Source organism: Cricetulus griseus, chromosome 6 (assembly GCF_003668045.3).
Source record: "Cricetulus griseus strain 17A/GY chromosome 6, alternate assembly CriGri-PICRH-1.0, whole genome shotgun sequence".
Classification (NCBI taxonomy): Eukaryota; Metazoa; Chordata; class Mammalia; order Rodentia; family Cricetidae; genus Cricetulus; species Cricetulus griseus.
In genome coordinates, this window is record NC_048599.1 from 27424232 (window position 1) to 27448388 (window position 24157).

Here is a 24157-nt window from a genome sequence, read left to right on the forward strand (position 1 = left end):
ATGAAGACTGCAGTGTTAGCTATGGCTCTGTGGCTGCTGCTGCTATCCCAGGTTGTTCCAGGTAACCTAGACCCCTTCAGAGGGACAGAGCTGGAGAGTGGGTCTGCCTAGGGTACTTAGGGCCTGGGTGGATAGCTGGATGGCTATGAGTCACGGTCTGGGGCAGTGGAAAGGGCCTCAGATCTTGGGGTTAGAACCTACAAGCGAACTCACTCCTCTGTGTTTCAATTTTTTAATTTTTATGTAATAAATTTGATTGAAAGGTCAAGACTGAGCACACTGAAATTTTGGTGTGCAACGAAGGCAGCTTCTGTGCTTTCTTAATTCATTCAAGAGTTCCCAGGAACTTCCATTCTGACTTATTTATTTATTTAGTTTTTTAAGACAAGGTTTCTCTGTGTAACAGCACTGGCTGTCCTGGGATTCACTTTGTAGACCAGGCTGGTCTCAAACTCACAGAGATTAGACTAATGGTTCTAAGCCATACATTAAATCTGTTGCTACCGTCCTCTCTATTGAAGAGAACTCTTAGACTTGGGCCATGGGAGGGTCTTTGATCTGAGGTATTGATCTTTCTGACAGAGCCCTGCTTGTCTTCAATACCTTCTTCAGTCTCTGGTGTGATAGGATGTCTCAGGCTTGTTTTGTAATTTCTTGACCAAAAATAGTTTCCATGTTTCCAGTTTCCAAGAATTGGATACTAATTTCTACTGGCTGCTCAATGTCTCTAAGCTTTGCAATGACTAGAAATGGGAGAAATCTATTAAAAACGAACACGAATTCCTACTGGTACTTCCCATTCAAATTTACAACTTACCTCTATATTCCTTTATTTCTTTTTCTTTTTGCAGTGGTGGGGATGGAACCCAAGGCCTTGTGAGTTTTGGGAAGCATGCTGCCACCGAGTCACACACCTGGCCTGCTGGGAATAATGGAATATACCCCACTTCCTTATTTCACCATCTCTTTCCACAAATACCTCACAGTAACATGTTCTCAAGCCATTGACAATTTCTGCACAAGTTCTCAGTGTACTCTCATCTTTATACCATGTGGTATGGCTTTGTCATCAGGACAGGTAGCCATTTAGTCTTTTATGTACTCATTTCATTTTTATATTTTTGTGGTTCATGCTGGGCAGGCATTCTAGTCACTGAGCTCTGGTGACGATTTTAAGTCATCATCTAGTTTGAGTTTCTATAAGGCACTGGGTATTTAACAGTTAATCATGTGTGTAATTTGCTAGTCTGAAGCTCTTTCTCCATTAGAGTCTGTAGGAAAGGCACTTGGAGGCAATATTTGTCCGGTTTCAGATGTGAACAGCTCCTTGCTGTCCTGTGTTCTTGGAAGGCATGAGTATCTTAGATACACAACACCAATCTTTACTCTTTGTCATAACACATCAAGAAGTTTTAGTCTAACCCTGCCCCCCTCCTCTCTCTCTCTCTCTCTGTGGGTGTGTGTGTGTGCCCACAGCCTGATTGCCCAAAACATTTTTGTTTTCTTTTTGTGTACTGTCCAGTAACATTGCTATAGTCATCCCGTTTTGGCTCAGCTCTCTCAGGCACACTCTATGCCCTATGGTATGCATTTCAAGTATTTTTCTATTGGCGGAAATGTTATTGAACATAGTTTGCTGTGTTTCCTTCTTTGTTTCACTTAGTGCCTTGTAGTTTGGGTGTGTTGAATTTCTTATCAGTGGCGGGCACTTTCCATTGATTTCTTCTTATTTCGTTTTCCTTTCTAGCATCTCTGGTGGCCTATTGGTTAGGATTCATTCTTCCTTTCTTTTGTATTGAAATATTTTATGTTTTTTTGAGAATTTCATGCACAGGTACTTCATATAATTTCTACCTCTTTTTTCCTTGTTCCAACTCCCACTGTGTTCCCAACACTCCATCTTGAATTTATGACCTCTTCATATACACATATGTATATATATATACATATATGTGTGTGTGTGTGTGTGTGTGTGTGTGTGTGTGTATTTTGCCCATCCACACTGTCATATCTGCTGGTGTGGTCATGTAGGTCTTACTTATGCAGCCATATTGTTAGAGTTTCATGGGCATAGCATCTGGCCGTGTCCGGAAGACAGCAGCAATTGGTATCTTGGTCCTTCTACTGTCTTTCTACTTCTCTGTTACATCCCCCAAGTCTTAGGTGGATGGGTTGTATTGTAGATATAGTAATTGGGCCAGACTCCTTATGGCCATTAATTCTCTACATTTTGACCAGTTGTGGGTCTTCTCTTCTCTATATAAATATCCTTTCCATTTTGCATTTTTCATTTCTCTTAAGCCATTAGCTTTCATTATCTGCTAATGTGTTCTTTCTAGTTCAGTTTTTTTTCCTTGTAAAATGACTCAGACTAATCAATCTTCACTGCGGTCCTGTCATTTCATAGCTGGATTTATTTAATACTAGTGGTTTTTACACAAATTCATTAATAATTAGTTTTATGGGGATGGGGGAGGGTTAAGGTAGGAGGGGAGGGAGAGGGAGCAGGGATTGGCATGTGAAGCAGGCTTGTTTTTAATCTGAACTAATAAAAAAGAATTTCTTAGAAAAAAAGAAAAGGAAAAAAATATGGGTCACAAAAAAAATAGAGTTGAGAAAGAAGAAGAGATTCTTTCCTGTCCTGGATTTTTATAAAGTAATTCTTTATTATAGTTCCACCTAAATATTTTCCTGGCTAACTTTAGTATCACTACAGAAGTGTTGCTAGGAGGTCTAATCAGTGCTAAATGTGTCATTATGTAAGCATGACAATTTTCCAAACTAATGTTGTCAGGAAATAATAAAGTCAACCAAGTTGGCAAAAACATGGGGAAAACAAATGTGTTGCCATCTAAAAATTACTAGAAGTCCTAGAAATGCAAAATCAGTAAAAAGGTAATAAAGAAATATTAGTTTTATTTTACATTTTACTTCTATTTCTTTAGAGACAGTGTCTTGTAGCTGAAGCTGGTCTCAAACTCTCTGTGTGTTGCTAAAGATGTCCTTGAACCCCTGATCCTCCTGCCCCTAACTTTTGAGTGCTGAGATTGAAGATGTGGCTATCGTGCCTAGTCTATGCTATGCTAGGGCTGGAACCCAGACCTGAAACATGCTAGGCGAGCACCAACGGAGCCACACCCTTTATACTGGGAATAGCCACAGCTCCCTGAGACATCCACATCTCCTTGTAGAAAAGAGGAAACAGATTCTTAAGAAAGAAGTTATCATCTCAGGGTCTCCCAACTGGCTCAGGGGACAGGTAGATTTCAAATCCAAAGTATAGATTCCGATGTTGGTAGCCTCATAGCCTTCTGTGCTGTTAACCCTTGTAACCCACTGCACTTCTAAGAGGGAGCATTTATGAAGGCTGAGATTGGGATGAGGGACCATAGAGGATGTGAGGTGATATGACCTCCCTAAACCGCTGGGGGTGACTGTTCCTTCCACAACCCCCATTTTATTGACTGGCCCTCTGGTATCTACCTGGAACCCCGTGTCAGATACAGGTGTCCTTGTTTGTGTTTTGGATTAGGGAACACCGAAAGGTGCTGGAAAAATCAGGGTGCCTGCCGCAGCAAATGCAACAAGGAGGAGAAGCTCTACATCTTGTGCAGTTACAGCAAATTGTGCTGCGTGAAGCCCAAGAAGGTGCCACTGCTGTCAGAGAACAGGAATTGGCACTCTAAAACCCAAGGCGACAGAAATGAAGGTGGACCCACGCAGAATCTGACCTCGGCTGTTCCCTGAGCTTCATTAAAGCACTCTGGCTGGCTGACTTGCGTGTTTGCCTCTTTGTCTATGTAGCCAAACGTCATCGGAAGGCATGTGGTAAAAGGGTGCATTTGTGCATTTAGTTCACCTTTCCTAGGAGTTCCGCATCTGCGGGGCAAAAATATTCAGAACTATTTTCATCTTTACTGATGCGGGCTACCTTTTCTAGTTGTTTCTAAACAATATTTTCAAGAATGATATACACAGCATTTACACTGTATTAGGAATTATAAGTAATCTAGGCATGATTTAAGTATAGCTATTCCTTGTGGTCTATGGTTCTGTAATCCAAAATATGTGTACCTCCAATTCTCTCACATATTGTATTATACTGTTTGTGTGTATCCTCTGCACATTCCCTCAGGTGCTTTGTTTCTTACATATATTATTAGGATATATTGATTGTGCAAGATAGTAGATTTTATTGTAACATTTTCATTTGGCATACAGTTTTGGTCATGTTCATCCCCCCATTACTTTCTTACACTCCCCCCCAACCCCCTTTTTCTTCCCTAATAATCCTCTTTTGATATTTGTGTCATTTTTATTTTCTTCTTAAAATTCCACGTATGAGACAAAGCATCTTTGTTTTCCCAAACCCTGGCTTATTTCACCTAACAAGACAATCCCTATGGCTGCCCATTTTCCTTTAAATGAAATGGTGTCTTCATGACTGAACAACACTTCATTGCCTGTACATTCCCCCACCCCCACTTTCTTACATTCCGTTTCTGACACAAAGTCTCACTCCATAGCGCAGGCTACAGAACTCACTGTGTAATTCAAGTTGCCTTGAACTTGTGGCAGGACTACTGCTTCAGCCTCCCGAGTGTTGCCATTACCAGAATGAGTCACCTCACCTGACTAGTCCACGTGTTCTTCATCCATTCATATGATGGTGGACACTTGGGATGTCTTTATGACTTGGCTACTGTGAGCAGTGCTGTGATGGTCACAAATGCAAGTGGCAATAACACTTGCTGATTTATCTTCCTTCTTGTGTGCCCGGGACTAGGACAGCTATGTTGTAGCAGGTCTATTTATAATTGTGTGAAGAATGCCATGTGTATTTCCATGGTGGCTACACTAATTTATATTCTCAGAAGCAGGATCTAAGAATTCTGTTTCCCTTTCACCCTCTCCAGGATTTTATTTTTCTTCCATGATTGCCATTTTCTTTTTTGGGGGGTGTGGGTGGGTTTCAAGATAGGGTTTCTCTGTGTAACAGACCTAGCTCTCCTGGAACTCACTCTGTAGATCAGGGCTGGCCTCAAACTCACAGAGATATGCCTGCCCCTGCCTCCTGAGTGTTGGGATTAAAGGTGTGCACCACCAGGGCTAAGGAGATGGCTCAGTGGTTAAGAACATTGCCAGCTCTTCCAGAGGTTCTGAGTTCAATTCCCAGGAACCACATAGTGGCTCTCAACCATCTATAATGAGATCTGGTGCTCTCCTCTTCTGGCCTGCAGGTTCTATGTGTAGCTAGAACACCATATACATAAAATAAATAAATCTTTTTTTTTTAAAAAGGTGTGTGACCCCACCACCCAGCTGATTGCCATTTTTAATGTAGAATGGACTGCAAGCTATTCATTTGACGGAGGATTAGTATCCAGAATATATAAAGAACTCAAAAAGAACAAAAGCGACCAATAATTACATGAAAAAAATACCAACATCTGAAGATGGATGTTTCTGTCCTGCCTGGTCCCACACTACTTTGCCCCAAATAAACACATGGACGATATATTAATCATAAAATTATTGGCCAATGGCTAGGGCTTCTTACTGGCTAGCTCTCTCTTAATTATTATCCCATAACTACTAATCTATGTATTTCTACATGGTCTTATCTTACCAGAGAATGCCTGGTGTATCCTATCTTCCCAGTCTCTACATGACATCTCTTCCTGGCAGCCTCTTTCCACCTCTTCTCCCCAGAATTCTTCTCCTCTCATAGCCTCGCCTATACTTCCTGTCTATTTACCAATCAGTGTTTTATTCACCAACCAATAAGAGAAACATATATACAGAAGGACATCCCCTATCAAACGTCTTTGGCCACCAGGGAAGTGCAAACCCAAATCCCTCATGTACCCTAAGTCATCTCTATGTCACTTGTCATGCCCAATGGAATGAAAACATATATAAGTAGTGCATAAATGACCATATACACACAAACTAGAGGCAGTGCAAGCTTTTAATCCCACCCATCCCTGAACACATCTTTAAAGTATCAATGAGGTCTAGTGGTCAAGTAAAACCATGTGTACTTAGGCCGTGCAGCATGGTGCTGACAGACATCTGTGTTGTGAAGGGGTAGCACAACTGAGTTAGTTAACACATCCATCTATCAGTGCTAGCAACTTTTCCTTGTTGCTGTGAGCAAGTGCTTACAAGAAGCAACTTAAGGGAGCGAGGGTTTAGGAGACAGTCAGTCATGGAGAGAAGGCCTGGTGGCTGGAGCGTGAGGCAGCTGGTCAAAGGGCATCTACAGCCCACAAACAGTGTGAGGTGAGTGCTGATATTCACTGTTTCTCCCTGGATCAGCTGCCTCATTTTCAGTCTGGGACCCCCAGACTCACGTGCAGGATGGGCTTTTCTTCCTCAGTTAAGACCCCCTGGAAACTCCTTTTCAGACACATCCATTATTCCTCCTTAATGCCCTATGTTTTCTTAATCCAGTGAAGTTGACAGTCAGAATTAACCACCACAAATGTACTTCTTATCAACCTGACATCCAAACACACAGCTTTTAAACCATTACATCCCATGTCTGGTCGTGAAAGACGCATGGCCATGTCATAAAGCAAAACCGTGTTTAGTTTATCTGCAAGAGTAACTGCAATCTGAATCCAAGGGTGCTCACCAAGCCTGATGGCCTGAGTTTGATCCCCAGGACCCATACGGTAGGAGGGGAGAAGCAACTTCCCACGGTTGACCTCTGACTTCCATGTTGGAATTTAGCACAGGTGTGCACATAAACAACAAAGAAATACATGTAGATTAAATAGAAGTAGATTAATTTTTGAGCAGACTTTTCCATCCTGTCCTGCTCCGTATCCACTTGCAGCTCAGCTGGGGGTTGCTGCTCCATGTTGTCTCACTGTAAAATCCTGAGCCAACAGTTTTGCCTTTTGTTGCTGATGCTGTAGAAGGAGAGGGTGCCACTGGCAGTTACCTGGTCTAACTTTGGTGATAACATTGCTCACTAGCAACAAACAGTGTCATGACCACATCCAAACACAAGAGGACCGAAGTGTAATCCTGCACTGAGCTTAGGAATCCAGAATTATCACAACAAACCCCCTGAGAATGGCTGAAAACCCAGCTCTGTGTGCCTGTACTCGGGAAGGAACTCTGGAGGTGATCGGTCTCTAGTTGGTATTTATTTAACAATCATGTCTTGAGTGTTTTTCAAAGGTTATGGAGCCTGTTTTAAATGTTTGTTTTACGGGATGTGGTGCACACCCAGCACTTGGGAGGTAGAGGCAGGAGGATCAGGAGTCTCAAAGCAACCAGACAGACTAAACAGTTTGTCTTAGGACAGAAACTGGCAAGTTTTACTTCCCCTCCCAGCATCTTTGTCCTTGGCCCATGGGCAACCAAATCTGAGTTGGTTGTTTACTCCTCTATTTTTCCTATTGCTTTTACAATGGCCTGGGCAGTTTTATGGATAAGTTAGAAGAGTCTACACCTGGAGCAGGGAAAGCATTATCTGCCCCAGGAGGGCAGTGGCTGGTTCTGGGGGAAGAAGACAAATGAATTACTGAGGGGGTGGAAAAACCTCCGGAAAGGCAGAGGCTGAAGTGGTGATAAGAAGCCGGAGAGAGATGCCAGGGGTCAAGGAGGGCAAGGAAGTGATAAACTCCGGAATGCGCTCAGATAAAACGTCAGCAGCAGCCCTCTCTCCCATTTTCCACAGGGCCTCAACAGTTACTCTGTGTCCACTCCAGACACAGAGAGGGGGATGGCCTTGAATTCAATTCTGGGTAAGCAATCTGACTGAGCCTTAGACTTTCAAAGCTTTGAAATGTTCAAACTTAATTTGAAGATTTGCAGTTAGGAGTCTGTGTCTATGACACTGGGTCTTAGCCATGCTGGTGAGGAAGGTAAGCCAGGGCACACCAGGGAAGGAGAGGGACCAAGAAGAGCACACAGGCTGAGAAGTCAGGAAGGCAAGCTCTGATTGTTAATGGCAGTGGTGGTTAGCCTTCATGGCACTGGCCAACCTGGAACTTGAATGTTCTTGAACTCATACTGGGATTATAAGTGTGGGGCCACCAGGTCAGCGTCTTTAGCACCTTCTATAGTGGGAGACAATTGTCCTTTCCACAAAGACACAAGGGACAGAGTGACTCCCAGATGGAAAGGGCATCAGAAGCTGAGCTTGAAGAGGAGCCCATGGCCACTGGATGAACAGTGTCTCCATCTGGAGTATTTCCCTTTGCTGGAGCCAGGTCTAGCATGTGGAGAGGAGATGCCGTGGATTGGGTACACCAACAGGCACTGATTCTTGGGGTACTTTCAGGCTATTGCTTTCTAAAATGTCATCCCCTGGCTATATGTCTCATTGCACCCCAGTCCTAGCCAAGGGTGACTCCCCCTTTTTTTGCCATGTCAACACAGGACCTTGGCATACCAGGCACTAGGAACTACCATGGAGCTACAACTTCAGCCCCAGATGACAGCTTCTGTCACTAAAGACAAGGTGCTCTTGTCTTCAGACCAAGATTTAAACTTTCTTTTTATTTGTTCTTTGTGTCTTTCATATCATGTATTCAATCCCATTCATTTCCCCATCCCTTCGTATCTGCCCTCTGCCTTTGCAATGCCCCCATCAAAATAAAATGTAAGAGGGAAAGAAGAAAAAAAGGAAAAGAGGAAAAATCTCATCATGGAAGCTTAGAGTGACACAGTGAATCAAGGAGTAAACACTTTTGTTCCTATGTCTTCACTTGCAAGTGTTCATTGCAAAGAGTCATTGGTCTGGTTCGAAGGTTCTGGTTTCTGCTACCTATTGATGCTGGGCCTTCACTGGGACGCCTTTGGATATCCTGTCATTGCCCTGTGTCGTGGAAATCCTGCAGCTTTGGGTCTGCGGGTCAGGTCCCTTCACAAGCTCCAGCAGATCACAGATGGGATGGATGTTGGGGTGGGCCAACTCACAACCCTTGTTCTGGTCTTGGGTAATTGCAGGATTGGTCTGCCCATCAGTTCTCCCCTGCACTCACCACCAGGGTGAGCTCTCCAGCATTGCCCAGCTAGTTCACCCCTTGCCAAAGTGAACAAGGGGTGGTCCCAGTTATCCTGCTTTCACACCCTCAGGGTCAGCTCTCCCACAAGGCCAGCTCTATTGTGTTGTTCAGGTGAGGTGCTTGGGCCACTCTCCTGAATGCTGCAGCAGGTGAGGGGCAGGGACAGCCCTCCTGCTCTTAAGACCTCAGACCTCCTGCTCTTAAGACCTCAGGGCTAGTCCTCCCACCTCCACAGGCTGTGAGGGACAGGGACAGGGAGGGGGGCAATCTCTCCCCCATCCACATCAACAGATGGCAGATGAGGGGTGGGGCCAGATCTCCCAAGCTTACATTCTCGGAGCTGGTTCACCAGTGCCCCTGTCAATAGGGTCAGCTCTGCTGTGCTGCCCAGGTGAGACGCTGCAGCTGGTAAGGGGGAGGGTCACTCCCTTGCCCACCACAGGTGATAGGGGCAAGGGGGCAGGGCATCTTTCTCTCACCCTCCCCACCAAGTGGCAGACGAGGGGGTATGGCCAGCTATTCCACTCTCACACCTTCAGGGACAGCTTACTCCTGCCTCTGCCAACAGGATCAGCTCTACAGTGTTGCCCAGGCAAGGAGCAGGGCCTGCTTTCCTGAGGGCTGCAGCTGGCGAGGGGTTGGATCAGGTTCCCCACCTGCTGCAGGTAGTAAGGGGCAAAGGGAGGAGGACATCTTTCGATCACCCATGCCACCACATGGCAGACGGGAGGGGCAAAGCCTGCTCTCAAGATTGTGTGTATTAATAAGACCGTAAACATGTGTTTAAAAATAGTGTGGGAAAGTGACATACTAAGAATTTAACATAGGGGCTGAAGATGGCGAAGTAGTATGAAGGGCACTTGTGGCTCTTGCAGGCTTCTGGATTCAAATCCCAGCACTCATAGGACAGCTCACAACCCTCTGCTAACTCCAGTTCTAAGGGATCAGACGCCCTCTTCTGGCCTCTTCAGGTGCCAGGCAAGCACACACTACACTTACATACAGGCAAAACATTTACACACATAAAATAAACATGAACAGATCTTTACAAGACTTGAATGTGGTATTTACCTGTAATTTTTCTCTATTTTATTTGGGGCATCATGAAAATGTAAGACTTTTTTTGCTCTTTCTGAAAGAGAAAGGACAGACATGCAGACATGTACAGAAAAGTGGGGCAGGTGAGCCTTGTGCACTTGGATGGGTGCCATCGACTACCTCATCAACCAGGCATCTCAGCACCTTTGCTACATTCGTGCAGGGGGAAGGGTTAGCTAGTCTTGGTGGGAAGTCTCTGTAGGTGAGCAGAATGTAAACTTCTGGGAGGAGGAAGCTGCAGTTGCCAGACTTTGCACGTATTGGTCAATTTTATAAACACGTGTTTGGACCAGAGAAAGGCATTGCCTTTCCAAGTTTCTGAGGGTCTGAGGTCTTGGTCCTTAATGTGGTCATGCCTGTGTCAAACAGTGAATGTGTAGTCCCTCGAGATTTCATTCCATCTTTACACATTTACGCTCTCAAGGCATTCTTGACTCTCCATCCAAGATCATGGTTAAGGTCTGGGACCCTCATTCCTAGACATAGGAGGTTCTGGAAGGATCAAATTGAGACCAGAATGGCATGAACCCAATAATAATGGGTAATGAAGTCTTACTAGGTTAAAGAAAATCAATATAGCATTTCCTAAGATCTGAGAGTGATGGTTACTCTTAGTGTTTCTCTTACCATTTTGGAGAAGTATGAAAAAGTAGTAGAAGTGTAGCTGGTTGGTTGAACACGTGTGTAGCATGTCCTAGACCCTGGCTTCAACCCTCAACACTGCACACACACACACACACACACACACACACACGCACACGCACACGCACACGCACACACACACACACACACACACAAATTTGTAAGTGAAATACTTCACTCTGGCATCTTTGTCTCTCATGGAGATGTGCTGATGAGGAGGGTTGGCTTGGATCCTGGCCTCTCCATGATACCCTCGCCATGCTTTCTGAAACCTTGGCCATTCGAGTTGCCCTCCTGGGCCACAGACACCACAGGACCTCGGTCTGATGGAGTGTGACTGCACAGAGGGGAAGGGTCCTTGTCAAAGACTTTGATTGTTGGGGGATTCTCATCTCTTTGACATTGTTGTTGACTTGACAACTTTAGTGAGAGGAATCTGAGATCATGTTGAAGTCCTGTGCAGGCCTGTTTGTGGGACCTTGATAATCAATGTCCTCTCTTCTCCTCCACGTGGGACTCATAGTTGCCCAGAACAGAAGGATGGAGGGTGGGGAGGCCTTCAGAGTTGGCCAGGCCAGGCTGTTCTTGTGTGGGAGACTTTAAAGTTAGACACGGCAGTTTGTTCTTGTCTTGTCTCCCACAGGCACCATGCAAATTGGCCTTCTGGCCAAAGCTCACCTCCTCCCTTATTGTCCCAGCTCCTGTCTCCAGTGGCAACCCCAGTCCCCACATCTCCTTCAGCCTCTCCTAGCTTTGTCCTGCATCTTCAGCTCAGTAGGAGAATTCCCAAGCCACTGTCACATTCCAGAGACACGGGAGTGGGGGGGTGGGGGGATGGGGGCTGAGGTAGTAGACAATGTATTTAAAGGTTTGAGAACAGAGTTGTGTTTGCAAACACCTACTCAGCTGCCACTGACTGTGTTTCCACACAAATCACTTGGCAGCATAAACACACACCCACGTCCAATTCATGTGTAACATACAGGATAGACCTAAATATGTAACATTTGAGCACACACACATATGCATAACACACACACACACACACACACACACACACACACACACACACACACACTGTAATTTAAAAATGGAAAGAACCCAGCAAACCAGGAGGTAGACATTGCTAGCTCCAAATCTAGTAAACTGCTTGGCCCTTGGAAGGGCTCTGACTGCCTCTCATAGCACCACCCAATGCAAGCTATTGATTTTCTATAACCATTTACTCAGTGGAGTAATAGCTACTATTTGTTAAGCCTGTTAATGTTTATTAAATATTATTCTGCTTATAAAGCCAGGTTCTAAATATCTCTAGTTCTCCTCACTGCCAGTGCTTTTAATGAGTCAGAGCCTGACTTTCATCAAGCCATCATCGCCCAGAATAAAGGAACATATTCCTAGAGTATCCCGGAGCCGGCTTTGGTGGGAATGGGTTCTGGCCAGGGGACTGAGGACACTGTGTCCTGCTTCTGAAGGTTTCCTTCAGAGAAACAGCACCACCCTTGACCACTCCCTCCCCAACTCCATGATGGTAGGAAGCAGAGCTGCTCCTGGACCAGCAGGTGAAACCGCCCGAGAAGAGAAGATCCGGAAGGACCCAAGCTGCCTGCGAAACTGCTGGGCTTCACCACACACAGAAATGGGGGAAAAAATCAGTGTCTGTGTTTTGGAATCATTGTTTGGGAGCAACACCTATTAAAATTAGTATCTTAATATCTCAGGTGAAACCCTGAGCTAGGGTTATAAACCATAATAGTCTGCTTTCTGTTGCTATCACAAAATATGGAAGGCTGGAAAACAAATTCATTGAAACCACCATTTGGGAAGCAGAACCTCCTTGATTAGGCAGTCGTGTCTGTCACACCTCACGCAGGGCCTCATGGTGGGTGGCACCCCAGTGGTGATGATCACATGGCAAAGCAGGAATCCAGAGATGACCAGAGGTCAAGCTCATTCTTGTTACAACAGCTGACTTTCTTGGGATCTAAGTAGAATCCCTCACATCTAGCTGTGAAATCCTGTGGCCTAAGCCCTGCTTTGGTGCGTGTGTGTGTGTGTGTGTGTGTGTGTGTGTGTGTGTGTGTGTGTAAGAGGTCAGGTGTCTTTCCCAATTGCTCTCCACCTTATTTTTTGAGTCTCTCACTGAACCTGGAGTGCACTGACTTGCCTGGACTGGCTGACCAGAGAGACCTAGAGTCACTGTGCCATGGCTTCCCCAGCTCTAGGATTGCAGATGTGTGTTGCTGAGCCTGGCTTTTTTATGAGAGCTGCAGATCTGAACTCAAGTCTTCTTGTTTACACAACAAATACTCCACCCACTGAGCCATCTGCCCATCTCTAGGAGAGATGTTAGAGGCTCTGCGATCTCCCCACACTGAGAAATTTGTAGTCCATAGGTCCTCTGAAGGGCACAGCTCGAGCCAAGTTCCTGGCATCTCAGTGAGAGAAACGAAGATGAAACATGTACAATAAATATGAAAAGTCCCACACGAATTGATGAAGGCCAGAAGAGAACTTACTGTGGTTCAGAGTAACCACAGCTGGAAGGCCCAGCTCCTGTGCGAGACACCTGCAATGACAGGCAGTGGCAGCCGCCATCAGAGGAAGCTTGGAGGCCTGAAGAGAGAGATGCAGGCTAAGGCCTTGACGTGGAACATACAGGAAGGCTCCAGATTTCATGAGACATACATCTATGTGTGAAAAAAAAAAGTGAAGAAAGCTAAGACTGAATAACTCTTAAAACTTAGATGTCTCTTGACATGTGCTCATGTGTTAATTAATGAACTAATCATGGGTTGCTCTCAAAATTCCAAACAACTTTACTTTGCTCCTTCCTAGGAGAGAAGTCATGCCTGGCATAGGTGCCAGCGGCTTTCCCACACTCTCATTTTAGGCTGAGACATCTGCTACATACTGTCCTTCAGTTTGGCTGACCTTGTACAAATCCCTCCTGTCCTCAATCACTGCCCACAGCCCTGCTGATAAAAGGAGGTTCGTCCCTGCCTCAGGGACTGCCGCTCCAATCCTATAGCTCGCTGCCATCTCCACCCTCACACTGCCACCATGAAGCTGTTTCTCCTGCTTCTTGCCATATTTGTGGCAACAGAACTGGTGATATCAGGTAACGGGTTCTTTTAGGTTCCTGGGGGTCCTGTCTCTGGGTTTTCCTTTCCTTCACTCTCACAGGGATGACACCCAAGTCTCTTTCCCATTTCATGCAGCTTTGAAGGGTACCCCAAGATCCCACCATGTTTGCTGCTCTCTCTCAAAATCTGTTTTGCTAACTGGCTGCATGAGAGATATTTTGCGGGGCTGGTACTTTGGGGGCAAGAGTGGAATTCTGCTGGGAATTAGAAGATGGACGAGGGATGAAGGATTGGGTTTGGGTTGGGGACTTGGTTATGGGTGATGCCTGATGTGGGGACACCCAGGAGCTATGGTGACAGAGAGAGTATCAGCATGAACTGGAGGTGAGGACCTGGGTTTCCCGGTGGCCCGGTACAAGATGGAGAGGGGGAGATTTGGCTTGAGTAGAGCTGCTGCTGGCATTAGGCTGAACTTGGGCTGAGGAAGGGGTACACGTCTGGTGTGCAGAGTGCTTGGCGGTGGCTGGGTTTAGGGCTTGTGATGTGATTAGATTTGGATCTGGCTTGGAGTGAGGCCTCAGGGAACATTGAGCTGGGCAGGCGGAAGGCTGACTGGGTCTTGAGTTTTCACTAGATGAGTCTGGAATCAAGGGGACTGGGCAGGGGCCTGTGGCTGGAGCTGAGGCTTGCTGGCTTCTGTCACCAGCTGTAAAGGAGCTGGCTCTGTTGTGATGTGACTGAGTCTCCTCTGTCCACTAACGAAAAGAAGGACACTGTCCCTTTCCCATCATTCACAGGCTCCACTAGGAGGGACCCTCATTCATGCTTATTGACTCTGGAGAAAGGACTAGTAAGTGGGAGGCAGGATGATGGGTGGGGAGAAACTTTGGAAAAAATTTCCTTGGCTGGATGTGGTGGTGCACACCTTTAATCCCAGCTGGAGGCAGAGGCAGGTGAATCTCCATGAATTTGAAGACCGCTTGCTCTGCATATTGAGCTTCAGGTCAGGAGCTGAGACCCTGCCTCAAAAATAAAAAAGAATTTTCCTGAAAACTTTCCAAGAGCAGTCACCTCGGTGTCCTTCCTTGGATGGCCTGGGACCCAGGACAGCACTGCTCACCCAATTGTGTGGCTCTGTTTCTCTCCTGCTTCCCTGTCCTCTGCTGCTTCTTGCTTGTCATTTGGGCAATACTAACACCTGACGATTGTTCCTGTACCGCAAAGATGCATGTTGGAAGGACGGACAGTGCCGGGTGATATGCAAGGATGTGTCATACGCTGCCCAAATCGCAAATGCTGCTGTGTCCCTGTATGTCACTTAACACGCCCTACTGTGACGGTTGGTGGAGTCCTTGCCTAGTCCACTCCCACGATGTCCACGAAAATCCATAAAAAGAAGAAGAGATCCCACTATTGGTAGAAAGGACATTGTTTCTCATCCTTTAGTCTCTTCACCGCATTAAAACTCACAGAATTGTTTTTTCGTGTGTGTATGTCTGTCAGTCGCAATGGATTGGGCTCGGGGGACCGAAGGGTGGAGTTCAGAGGCAGTAGAGTGAAGTCATCAGGCCTGAACCTTGGTCAGGGAGTGAGAAGCACAGTGTTAAAGATGGTGTCACCTGCAGCCCCAGGAACAGCTATAGAGACACACATAAACTGAGGAAGCACGGGGTGGGCGGAACCAGACTTAAAGGAACCGCAGAAGCCTGGAGTGTTGGTTCTTCTTGGAAGAAAACGGGTCAAGGGTGGACACGGGCCGAGTGGAACCTAAATCTTGAGATTTCGCTGAAATACCTTGTAATGCTCAAGGGCTCATAGCCCCAGGGGCCAGAATGTCTCCAAATATGAAAAGCACCTGCGGTTTATTCAGTCCTGGATGGACTTATTCAGTCTCCGTTTTTTAGCATTCTCGGCAGGATTTGTTTGTTCATTCCTTCATCTGGCTCTGACTCTCACCACTAGGGGATCCCGTTTATAACCCTGTCAGAGCTCCAGCATCTTGTTTTTTTTGGAAAGCCAAACAACAACATTAAGTGGCTCAGGCTTACAATAAGAATTAAATGGGCACAGAGCACAGGGCCCAGGGGTTCAGTAAAGGCCATCTGTGGCCATCTTGCCTTTGAAGAGTAAGCACTGCTGGTCTTCCTTGACTCTGGAAGAAGGTGGCAAGGGACAAAACTCTACATTTTTTATTTGGATGGCTAATTTAACACGGGTGAGACTAGAAGTGAGGAATTTAAGGATCCTGAAAGGGAATCTGTGGGACTGGTTGCCTTCAATTCCCGGTCTTAGCGCCATATTTATATGGCATAGTTTTTCACCCCTGAGCTATGCTGTTGATAAACTCAAGGACGGGGTTAGGGATACCATCGAGATAGATAGGAGTTCACTATGATGGAGGAAGAGAATGTTCTAGGAAAAGAGACCCGTTGTTCTGATCCTGCCATTCGTCTGGCCTTCCTCTAAGCTCCTCCCCACTGGGTGAGGCGATGCGGGCCAGTGATACCCACCCTGCATTCAGGCTGGTGCTTTGATTAGTGGGGGTGGTGCTGTCTGTCAAAGACTCCTTGAGGCTACTTCCTGAAGCTATGTGGACTGTTCCCTCACAGAACTTTCTGGGATGTACCACTAGGTAGGGGGAAGGGTGTCAGTCACATTCTGTTTTCAGGGACCATGGCTGAGCTTGGACCACACGTTCTCATGAGCAACTCCTTAGTGTATGCGGATCTGAGGGTGTGGAGGAGGAGTGCTGGGTTGAGGGTGGGCAGCTGCCATGTTTCTACAGGAACTCTGAGGAGTCCAAGAATTATGAATCCCACTGGGACATCCAAGAGGGTTGTTTCTATAAAGAATATAGAAAACATTTTATTTATGTATTTCTCTTGCTGGCTTGATTAATCACTTTTAAGTACCCAGACATATGGTGTAAGGACCTTTATTTATATTCTTTCCCAAGATTTTGATCTGATCTTTGTAGGCTCATCGTCTTTCTCCAAACTAAGATCTGATTGGTTTTACAAACTACCATCTGGGTCTCTCTCTCTCTCTCTGTCTCTCTGTCTCTCTCTCTCTCTCTCTCTCTCTCTCTCTCTCTCTCTCTCTCTGTGTGTGTGTGTGTGTGTGTGTGTGTGTGTCTGTGTGTGTGTGTGTCTGTGTGTCTGTGTGTCTGTGTGTGCGTGCACATGGTGAATGCATGTGCACGTGTGCTTGCCTAGAGGTTGACATGTCAGGTGTCTTCCTCCATCAGTCTCCACAATTTTTGTTAAAATATTTTTAGATTATAAATGTTATTTTATATGTCTGTACACCAATGAATGACAGGTATCCTCAGAAGTCAGAAGACAGCATCAGATCCCCTGGAAGAAAAGTTAGAGATGGCTGTGAGACACATGCTGGAGTTTGAACCTGGGTCCCCTACAAGAGCAGCAAGTGCTCTAAACCATTGAGCCATCTCTCCAGATCCTCAATATTTTTTCTTTTTGAGACAGAGTCTTTTATTGAGTCTGGAACTCATTTTTTAAATGAGTTCTGGTTCTGGTGAGTGATTTTTAATTGAGAACTGGTTATTTTGTATAATAGAAGATTCTGGGCTATGCCCTGACATGGAGGCAGGAGGGGGAAGTGGCTTCTCATTGCCACAGTGTGCTTGGAGGTTCCAGCTCCAAAGTTTGTGTCCTTTGATGCCACCCTAACTGGGAGGGGCATTCTCTTCTGTGTGCCCTCCAGTGGCACTGTGTGGCCTGGTGGCCCTGGAAGTGCTGCATAACCTTTTGGGCATATGAGATATAGATCCTTTGGCTATCTTATTTTTTTAGGTGTTTGAGACAACTCCAGGCTGATTCTCTCTCTCTCTCTCTCTCTCTCTCTCTGAAAAATAGTTTTGTTACTTATTTTATGTGCACATTTGTCTGTGAGAGTGTCAGATCACCTGGAACTGGAGTAACAGACAGTTGTGAGCTGCCGTGTGGGTCAGTGCAGTCCCCCAGGGTGATCTTCACAGTGGATGCACCAGTTACATTCTTACCAGCAGTGGATAAGTGTCCTCTTTCTCACATTTTGCTGAAGGCTATGGCTATAAAATACTTTCAAAAAGATGTATTGGCCATTTGTGTTTCTTCTTTTGATAACTGTCAATTATCAAAAGTTCATTGGACTATTTATTGATTGGCAGTTTTGCTTTTTTGGTGTCTCAGGTTTAAAGAAAGATTTACTTATTTTATTTATGTTTGTGGGTGCTTTTCCTGTGTGTATATCTGTGCACCACATATATGCCCAGTGTGTGTGAAGACCAGAAGAGGGTGTAGGAGCCCCTAGAACTGGAGTTAAAGATAGTTGTGAACCATCGTGTGGGTGCTGGAAATCAAGCCTGGGTCCTCTGAAGAGCAGCCAGTGCTCTTGGCCACTGAGCCATCTCTTCAGCCTATGGAGCTGATTTTTGCTATTCTTTGTATATTCTAGACAGTAACTCTTTGTTTGAAGTTTAGTTGATGAAGACTGTTCTCTCATTTTGTTGTCCACTTCAATAATAGTTTATTTTGCTGTGCAGAAACCTTTTAATTGAATTTAACCCCATTTGTCAATTCTTGGGGTTATTTCCTGTACTGTCTGAGTCCTACTGAGGAAATTCCCCTGCCTATGTCCTCAAGTGTTTTCTCCTAGTGCTTTCAGTGTTTCTAGTTTTAAGTCAAGGGATGTGGGACATCCTTCTGTACACTGTGAATGTGTGTTGCTTTTATTGGTTGATAAGTAAAATGTTTCAGACAATGGCTAAGCAGAGTAAAGCCAGACAGGAAATCTGAACACACACACACACACACACACACACACACACACACACACACATATATATATTTGGCCAATGGCTTAGGCTTATTACTGGCTAACTCTCTTTCTCTCATAAATTAACCCATTTCTACTAATCTGTATATCACCATATGGCTGTGACTTACAGGTGCCTCCCCAGCAGCTACATGGCATCTCCTCAACCCCGCCATAATATATATATATATATATATATATATATATATATATATATATGGTCTCTGAGTGGTTATCTTATAAGTTGCTACAGGGACCCAGTGGACGGAGAGAAATTGGAACTGGGCTAGATGGAGAAAAACCTTCCAACTACAGTCAAGGGTCCTGATCTCCTTGGAAATGACTTTTGTGCAGAGTGAGAGACACAGATGTAGACTCGGCCCCTGCAGTTCCACCCTCAGGGCTGCCAGCACCAGTCACTGAATAAGCCTTCTCCTCCCAGCAAATGTTTGTGACCCCTTTAACAAAGCTGGGTGTGTCTAGCTGTGTGGGTTTGCTTCTGGGGTCTCTGTTCCATCCCATCCATATCCCTGTCTCTCTGTGCTGATATCACGCTGTTTTCTCATTCTAACATCCAGAGCCTTGACTTGTGTGTAGCAGGACAAATGGAGGAAAGGACATTGACTCTGTCTCTCTTGACTGTGGCTCTTGCTGTCCCCCTTTAGGTCTTTTCTGTGCTCATGATGCCCCCAATCTATGTCACTGATGAGCAGAAATTAATCATCATCTTTTTTTTCTTTCCTGGCCAGGCAAAAGTCCTGTCCTTCATTGCCTGAGTAACAGAGGTTTCTGTAGGTCTTCCTGCAAAAAGGATGAACAGCCCTACTTCTACTGCAGAAATTTTCAGACGTGCTGCCTCCAGTCCTACGTGAGGATCAGCCTTACCGGCATCGATGAGGACACCAACTGGTCGTATGACAAACACTGGCCAAAAATACCGTGAATGCCAGTGAACCCCATGCACACACTTCCAGGGAAGCTCTCCCTGAGGTCCGCCTCCTTTATTAAAGTTCATGCACTTGGCATTGATTGCTTGTCTTTCCTCCACTGGAGAGAGATTGGGTTTTACATGGTGAGATATCTGTCCTGCTCTGGATGCAACCCCATGGGAGAAGGGTCCAGGTCCCTGAGTGACTTTCAGAGAGGAGCCTGGTCAGCCACTGAAGGTGGGAGAGTGCAGTGGAGACCAGGGAGGGAGGGATTTGGGATGAGCCATGACAACCTATGCCATGTGGGACTCCCAGGTGGGATGGGATAGGTGTGTGGTCTTACAGACACAGTTGGTTAAGCCTGGAAGAGCTTCTAAGCAGACCTATTGGATTTGGAGGATGCTGTCTGGTTATTGCTTCAAGTTGTGAGGCTGGGATCGACTTGGTGGTTACCGCAGAAGGAATTTGAACAACACAAGCCCTTCTCCATGACTGTCAAGGTCTTGTAATTTCTCAAATTCTGTAGGGCTTTAAAAACTATATTTTTAAACAACTTATTCTTACTTTGTGTATACATGTCATGTACCTGTGTAATAGTTTCTTGCCATGCTTGTGTAGAGGGTGGAGGACAACTCAGTATAATTGGTTCTTTCCTTCCATCTTTATGTGGGTCCCAGGGATTGAACTCAGGTCATCAGGTTTGCAAGGAAAGTTCCTTTGCTCACCAAGACACCATGCTAGCCATAATATTTACCTTTTAGTCTTGTTTCCCACTAATATTGTGTTTCTCTTTCTTTAATTCTAATTCTGCCAATAGGAGAGTAGCTACCAAAGGCCATTTCTTTCTCTACTTCTCTGGCTGTGCCTGACACCATACAGCCGCTTTGGTATGGCTTGCTCTGCGGAGCTGATTATGGTCCAACCTCTATTACATTGCCTCTTTGGAAGTTTCAGAAGTGTGTCTCTAGGTAGTACTTCCTCCATTGCTGCCTTCCTTGGAATACTAGGCTTGATCACTCTTTGTGTTCCCTTTACCTTTGTTTTCCTCCTGAGTTTGGACCTGGTTTTTGTTTTTTGTGTCCCCCTACTGGCATTACCTAGGGAGCTTCACTTTCTGTTAGCTGGCCCTTGCAGCCCTCTGGGATTACTTCTCTCTTCATAGAATTAAAACCTTTCTACTTTTCTAAGAAAAGACTGATACTTCTACAGCCATGATGACAAGTAAATATCCTGGAATGTTTTCAAGTTTCCTCATTGCTCAATAGGAAGTTTCTTGAGTGAACTCACCTCTGAAAGCAAGTAGTCCCTGGAGGCATTATGCTTTGCAATGCCACCCCAGTAGGCTCTGAGTTCACCTGTGTGTGTGTGTGTGTGTGTGTGTGTGTGTGTGTGTGTGTGTAAGCTACATAAAGGTGTCACTTTGCTCTGCATGCTGGCCCTGTGTCTGCTCAGTGTGGCACGCTTGTGTTTAGGGAAAGTCACACTGACAGCTCTATCCTCTGATTTGTTTTTCTCTTCTCTTCCATGCTACCCCCTGTCCCCACATACAACAGAGATGACGATCTGGAGAAAGTGAGACAACTCCAGACATATGCTTCAGGAAGAATCTGATCACAGTAAAAACTAGTCTTGGAAAAGGCCTTAGCTAGGGGCTGGAGGGATTAAGAGCACTTGAGTTCCAGCCCCTGAAGCAAGCTTTGACATACTAGCAGATAGTGCCATAAATGCAAAGGTTTAGGATTTTGATTTGGTTGTTGAATGTTCCTTTCATCTGAGGGGAAACTAACACAAAAAAGCTATCCCCAAATTCTCATCAGGAAGACAGTGGGTCAGAAGGAAATGCCAGTGTTGAAATTAATTCTTCCTCAAGAGCTTCAATTTGCAGACAGATTGCCAGCAAATAAGGAACACAGGTTATCTGGAGCTATCACTGGATGTTTCAAGAGCATCAAAGACTTTACTACTGGAAATATTTGAAGGCTTTCTTTACACAGTGACTTTTTTTTTAAAATTTAATATAGAATTACACAATTATGAGGGTTGAGTGTGGCTCATGGGTGTTTCAATGTCTTACACATACAACATAGTCCATCACTCTTGGGACACAGAGAGTGACATCTGAGAAGTCATGAGCTATATAAAATCCAAAGATAGATCTCTCCAGCCATCTCTCAGTTTTTTTTCTTCACTCTGTAGTCTCTTACATCTAATTCTTCACTGTGCTAAAAGTGCATTGATGAAGTTTGTGTTTAGATCATACTCGATTGTAGGGGTTGCCTCCGTGGTCCAGCTGTGAGAGACCTTTTGCTTGGGTTTCCTAGTGTCTGGAATGCAGCAGGTTAGGCCTTTTTTACATCTGTCCCCGGAGATTTCTCCATTATTGCAGCTTTTCCTGCAGGTCCCCAATTTGTGCAAGCATTTTTTCGCACCACCAAATGCTAAATAATCAAAGGAGAGACTGGTGATTTTAAGTTATTGTTGCTTGATAGCTATAGATCTAGAATTCCACAGATAACATTGGGCGGTGGCAGACTACAGTTGCTAGGCCCCTAGCCACAACTTGATAGTGTCATGTTTCTCAAAGCAGCTGTTCCTGGCCATGTTTAGCTTTTCTCAAAGTGTGGCCAATCACTCATCAATGAAAGGAAACTTACTACTTAAAAGGCATTGGAGACAGCCGTTACAAAGCTCCCACACCTGTGTCAAGCTACCCACCACTTGGGGCTGGTGAGGTGATTCAGCACTTGGTGCTAAGCCTGAGGGTCTGAGTTTGGCCCTGACACACTGTCAATGGAGGAGAGGACTGACTGGCTCCCACAGGTTTTTTTCTTTGACCTCCATGAATATACCATGACACACACACATGTGCTCTCCTACCCCAATAAAGATAAGTAAATAAATACATGTGAATAATTATATAAACAATTCACCTCATGACTGTGATTGAGTTATTTGCATTAGTCTAATTTCTTCTAATACATTGTGCTGTAAAACCACATTCATGTGCACATATCAAACATGTTGGTGTTTTTAGAGACGAATAATGGAATGAATACCTGTGCATCTACACCACAACTGACAACCAGAACATTCATTGGAAGCTAAGACCAGTGCAGGGATTCCTGTGAGGAGGCTTTGCCTACTGGGGCTCCAGACCAGGGCTCTAGAATTCTGATGTACTTGTGCAAAGCCTATAGAGTTGTTGTGGAAAGGCAGGTTCTGACCCAGCAGGTGGGGCAGAGCCATGGGCTCTTTTTCTAACAAAACTAGAGGGTGTCAATATCTCTAATCCATTGACCATACCTGTGGCAAGGTCTTAAGGCATTGAGAACAAACTTCGGAAAGTTCCATGGACTCAGCACCTCAATTCTGTTTTCTGGCCAAATGCAATAAAATTAGGATAAAAAAAATCCTCATGGAAGACTTACATGCTATTTTGTGTAAAATGTTCCAGAAACTAGAAAACAAGCCCACAAATAGAAAGTCATGTGGCTTGTTTTATGAGGTTTGTGTCGTCTTTGTTCCAAAATGAGAAAGATGTAGATCTATTTTCTCTATTAATACAGATTTAAAATTTTAAATGAAATATTAGCCAATGCATAACAACAATGCAGTAATAAGGCACCATCAAGTAGAATCCAACTCCAGATGCAAATAGTGTTAATGTTAGAAAATCCACTAAAGAAACCACTTTTGTAGAATTAAGGAGGTAGGTCATATAGTTATCTGGATGCAGAAAGACAAGATTGATTTTTCTTAAATTTTTATTCTTTTGAGACAGGGTCTCACTATGTAGTCCTGGCTGGCCTGGAACTTGCTAAGTATACCAGGCTGGCCTCAAACTCACAGAGATCCTATTTGCCTCTGCTTCCCAAATGCTGGGATAAAAGGCATCACTCACAACCAGCTGGATTTTCCTTAATTTGGTGAAGTTTGTATATCAAATCCCAGACCTAATATTACCTGACGGAGAAAATTTAATTTCTATTGAGACTAAGAAAGCAAAACATACTCTATTATCACTAGTGTCCAAATAATAATAGTGGAATGTGTCACTATTAAGAGGGAAGGGGAAAAAGCATAAGAATTAGTAGAGATAAAATTGTTATATATTAGAGCAGCCATGATTACAATATTTAAAAAATAATCATTTGTAATTAGTAACAGTTAAATCAGACAAAACATAATTTACAAGAATAAACAGTATGTCTCTGCATGAACAATAGCAAATACTCTTCACAGCTATTAAGCATCATTTATTTTTATTTCTTTTCTTTTTTTTTTTTTTTTTTTTTTGGTGGTGGTGGTGGAGGACATGATTTCAATATGTAGCCTTGGCTGGCATGGAACTCACTGTATAGACCAGGCTGGCCTTGAACTCACAGAGATCCAATTGTCTCTGCTTCTTGAGTGCTGAAATTAAAGATGTGTGCCACCAAGCCCTGGCTCTGAGGCATTTTCTTTTAAATTAAGAATGCACAGGACTTCTCTGGGGTTTATGTCAAAACTGTAACCATAAAGATGTGATGATCTCTCTCCCACAGATGACATACTT

General features: G+C 44.7%; 2 protein-coding genes across 2 annotated transcripts; both read left to right on the forward strand.

The window, feature by feature from the left end:
* LOC100774761 (beta-defensin 123-like) lies at positions 1–3747 on the forward strand. The gene is made up of 2 exons (XM_027422713.2): positions 1–61; positions 3533–3747. Exons 1-2 carry the CDS (start codon positions 1–3, stop codon positions 3745–3747), a joined length of 276 nt encoding a protein of 91 aa, XP_027278514.1.
* Positions 3748–13832: 10085 nt separating this feature from the next.
* Positions 13833–19616, forward strand: Defb119 (defensin beta 119). The gene is made up of 2 exons (XM_027420957.2): positions 13833–13890; positions 19423–19616. Exons 1-2 carry the CDS (start codon positions 13833–13835, stop codon positions 19614–19616), a joined length of 252 nt encoding a protein of 83 aa, XP_027276758.1.
* Positions 19617–24157: the final 4541 nt, after the last annotated feature.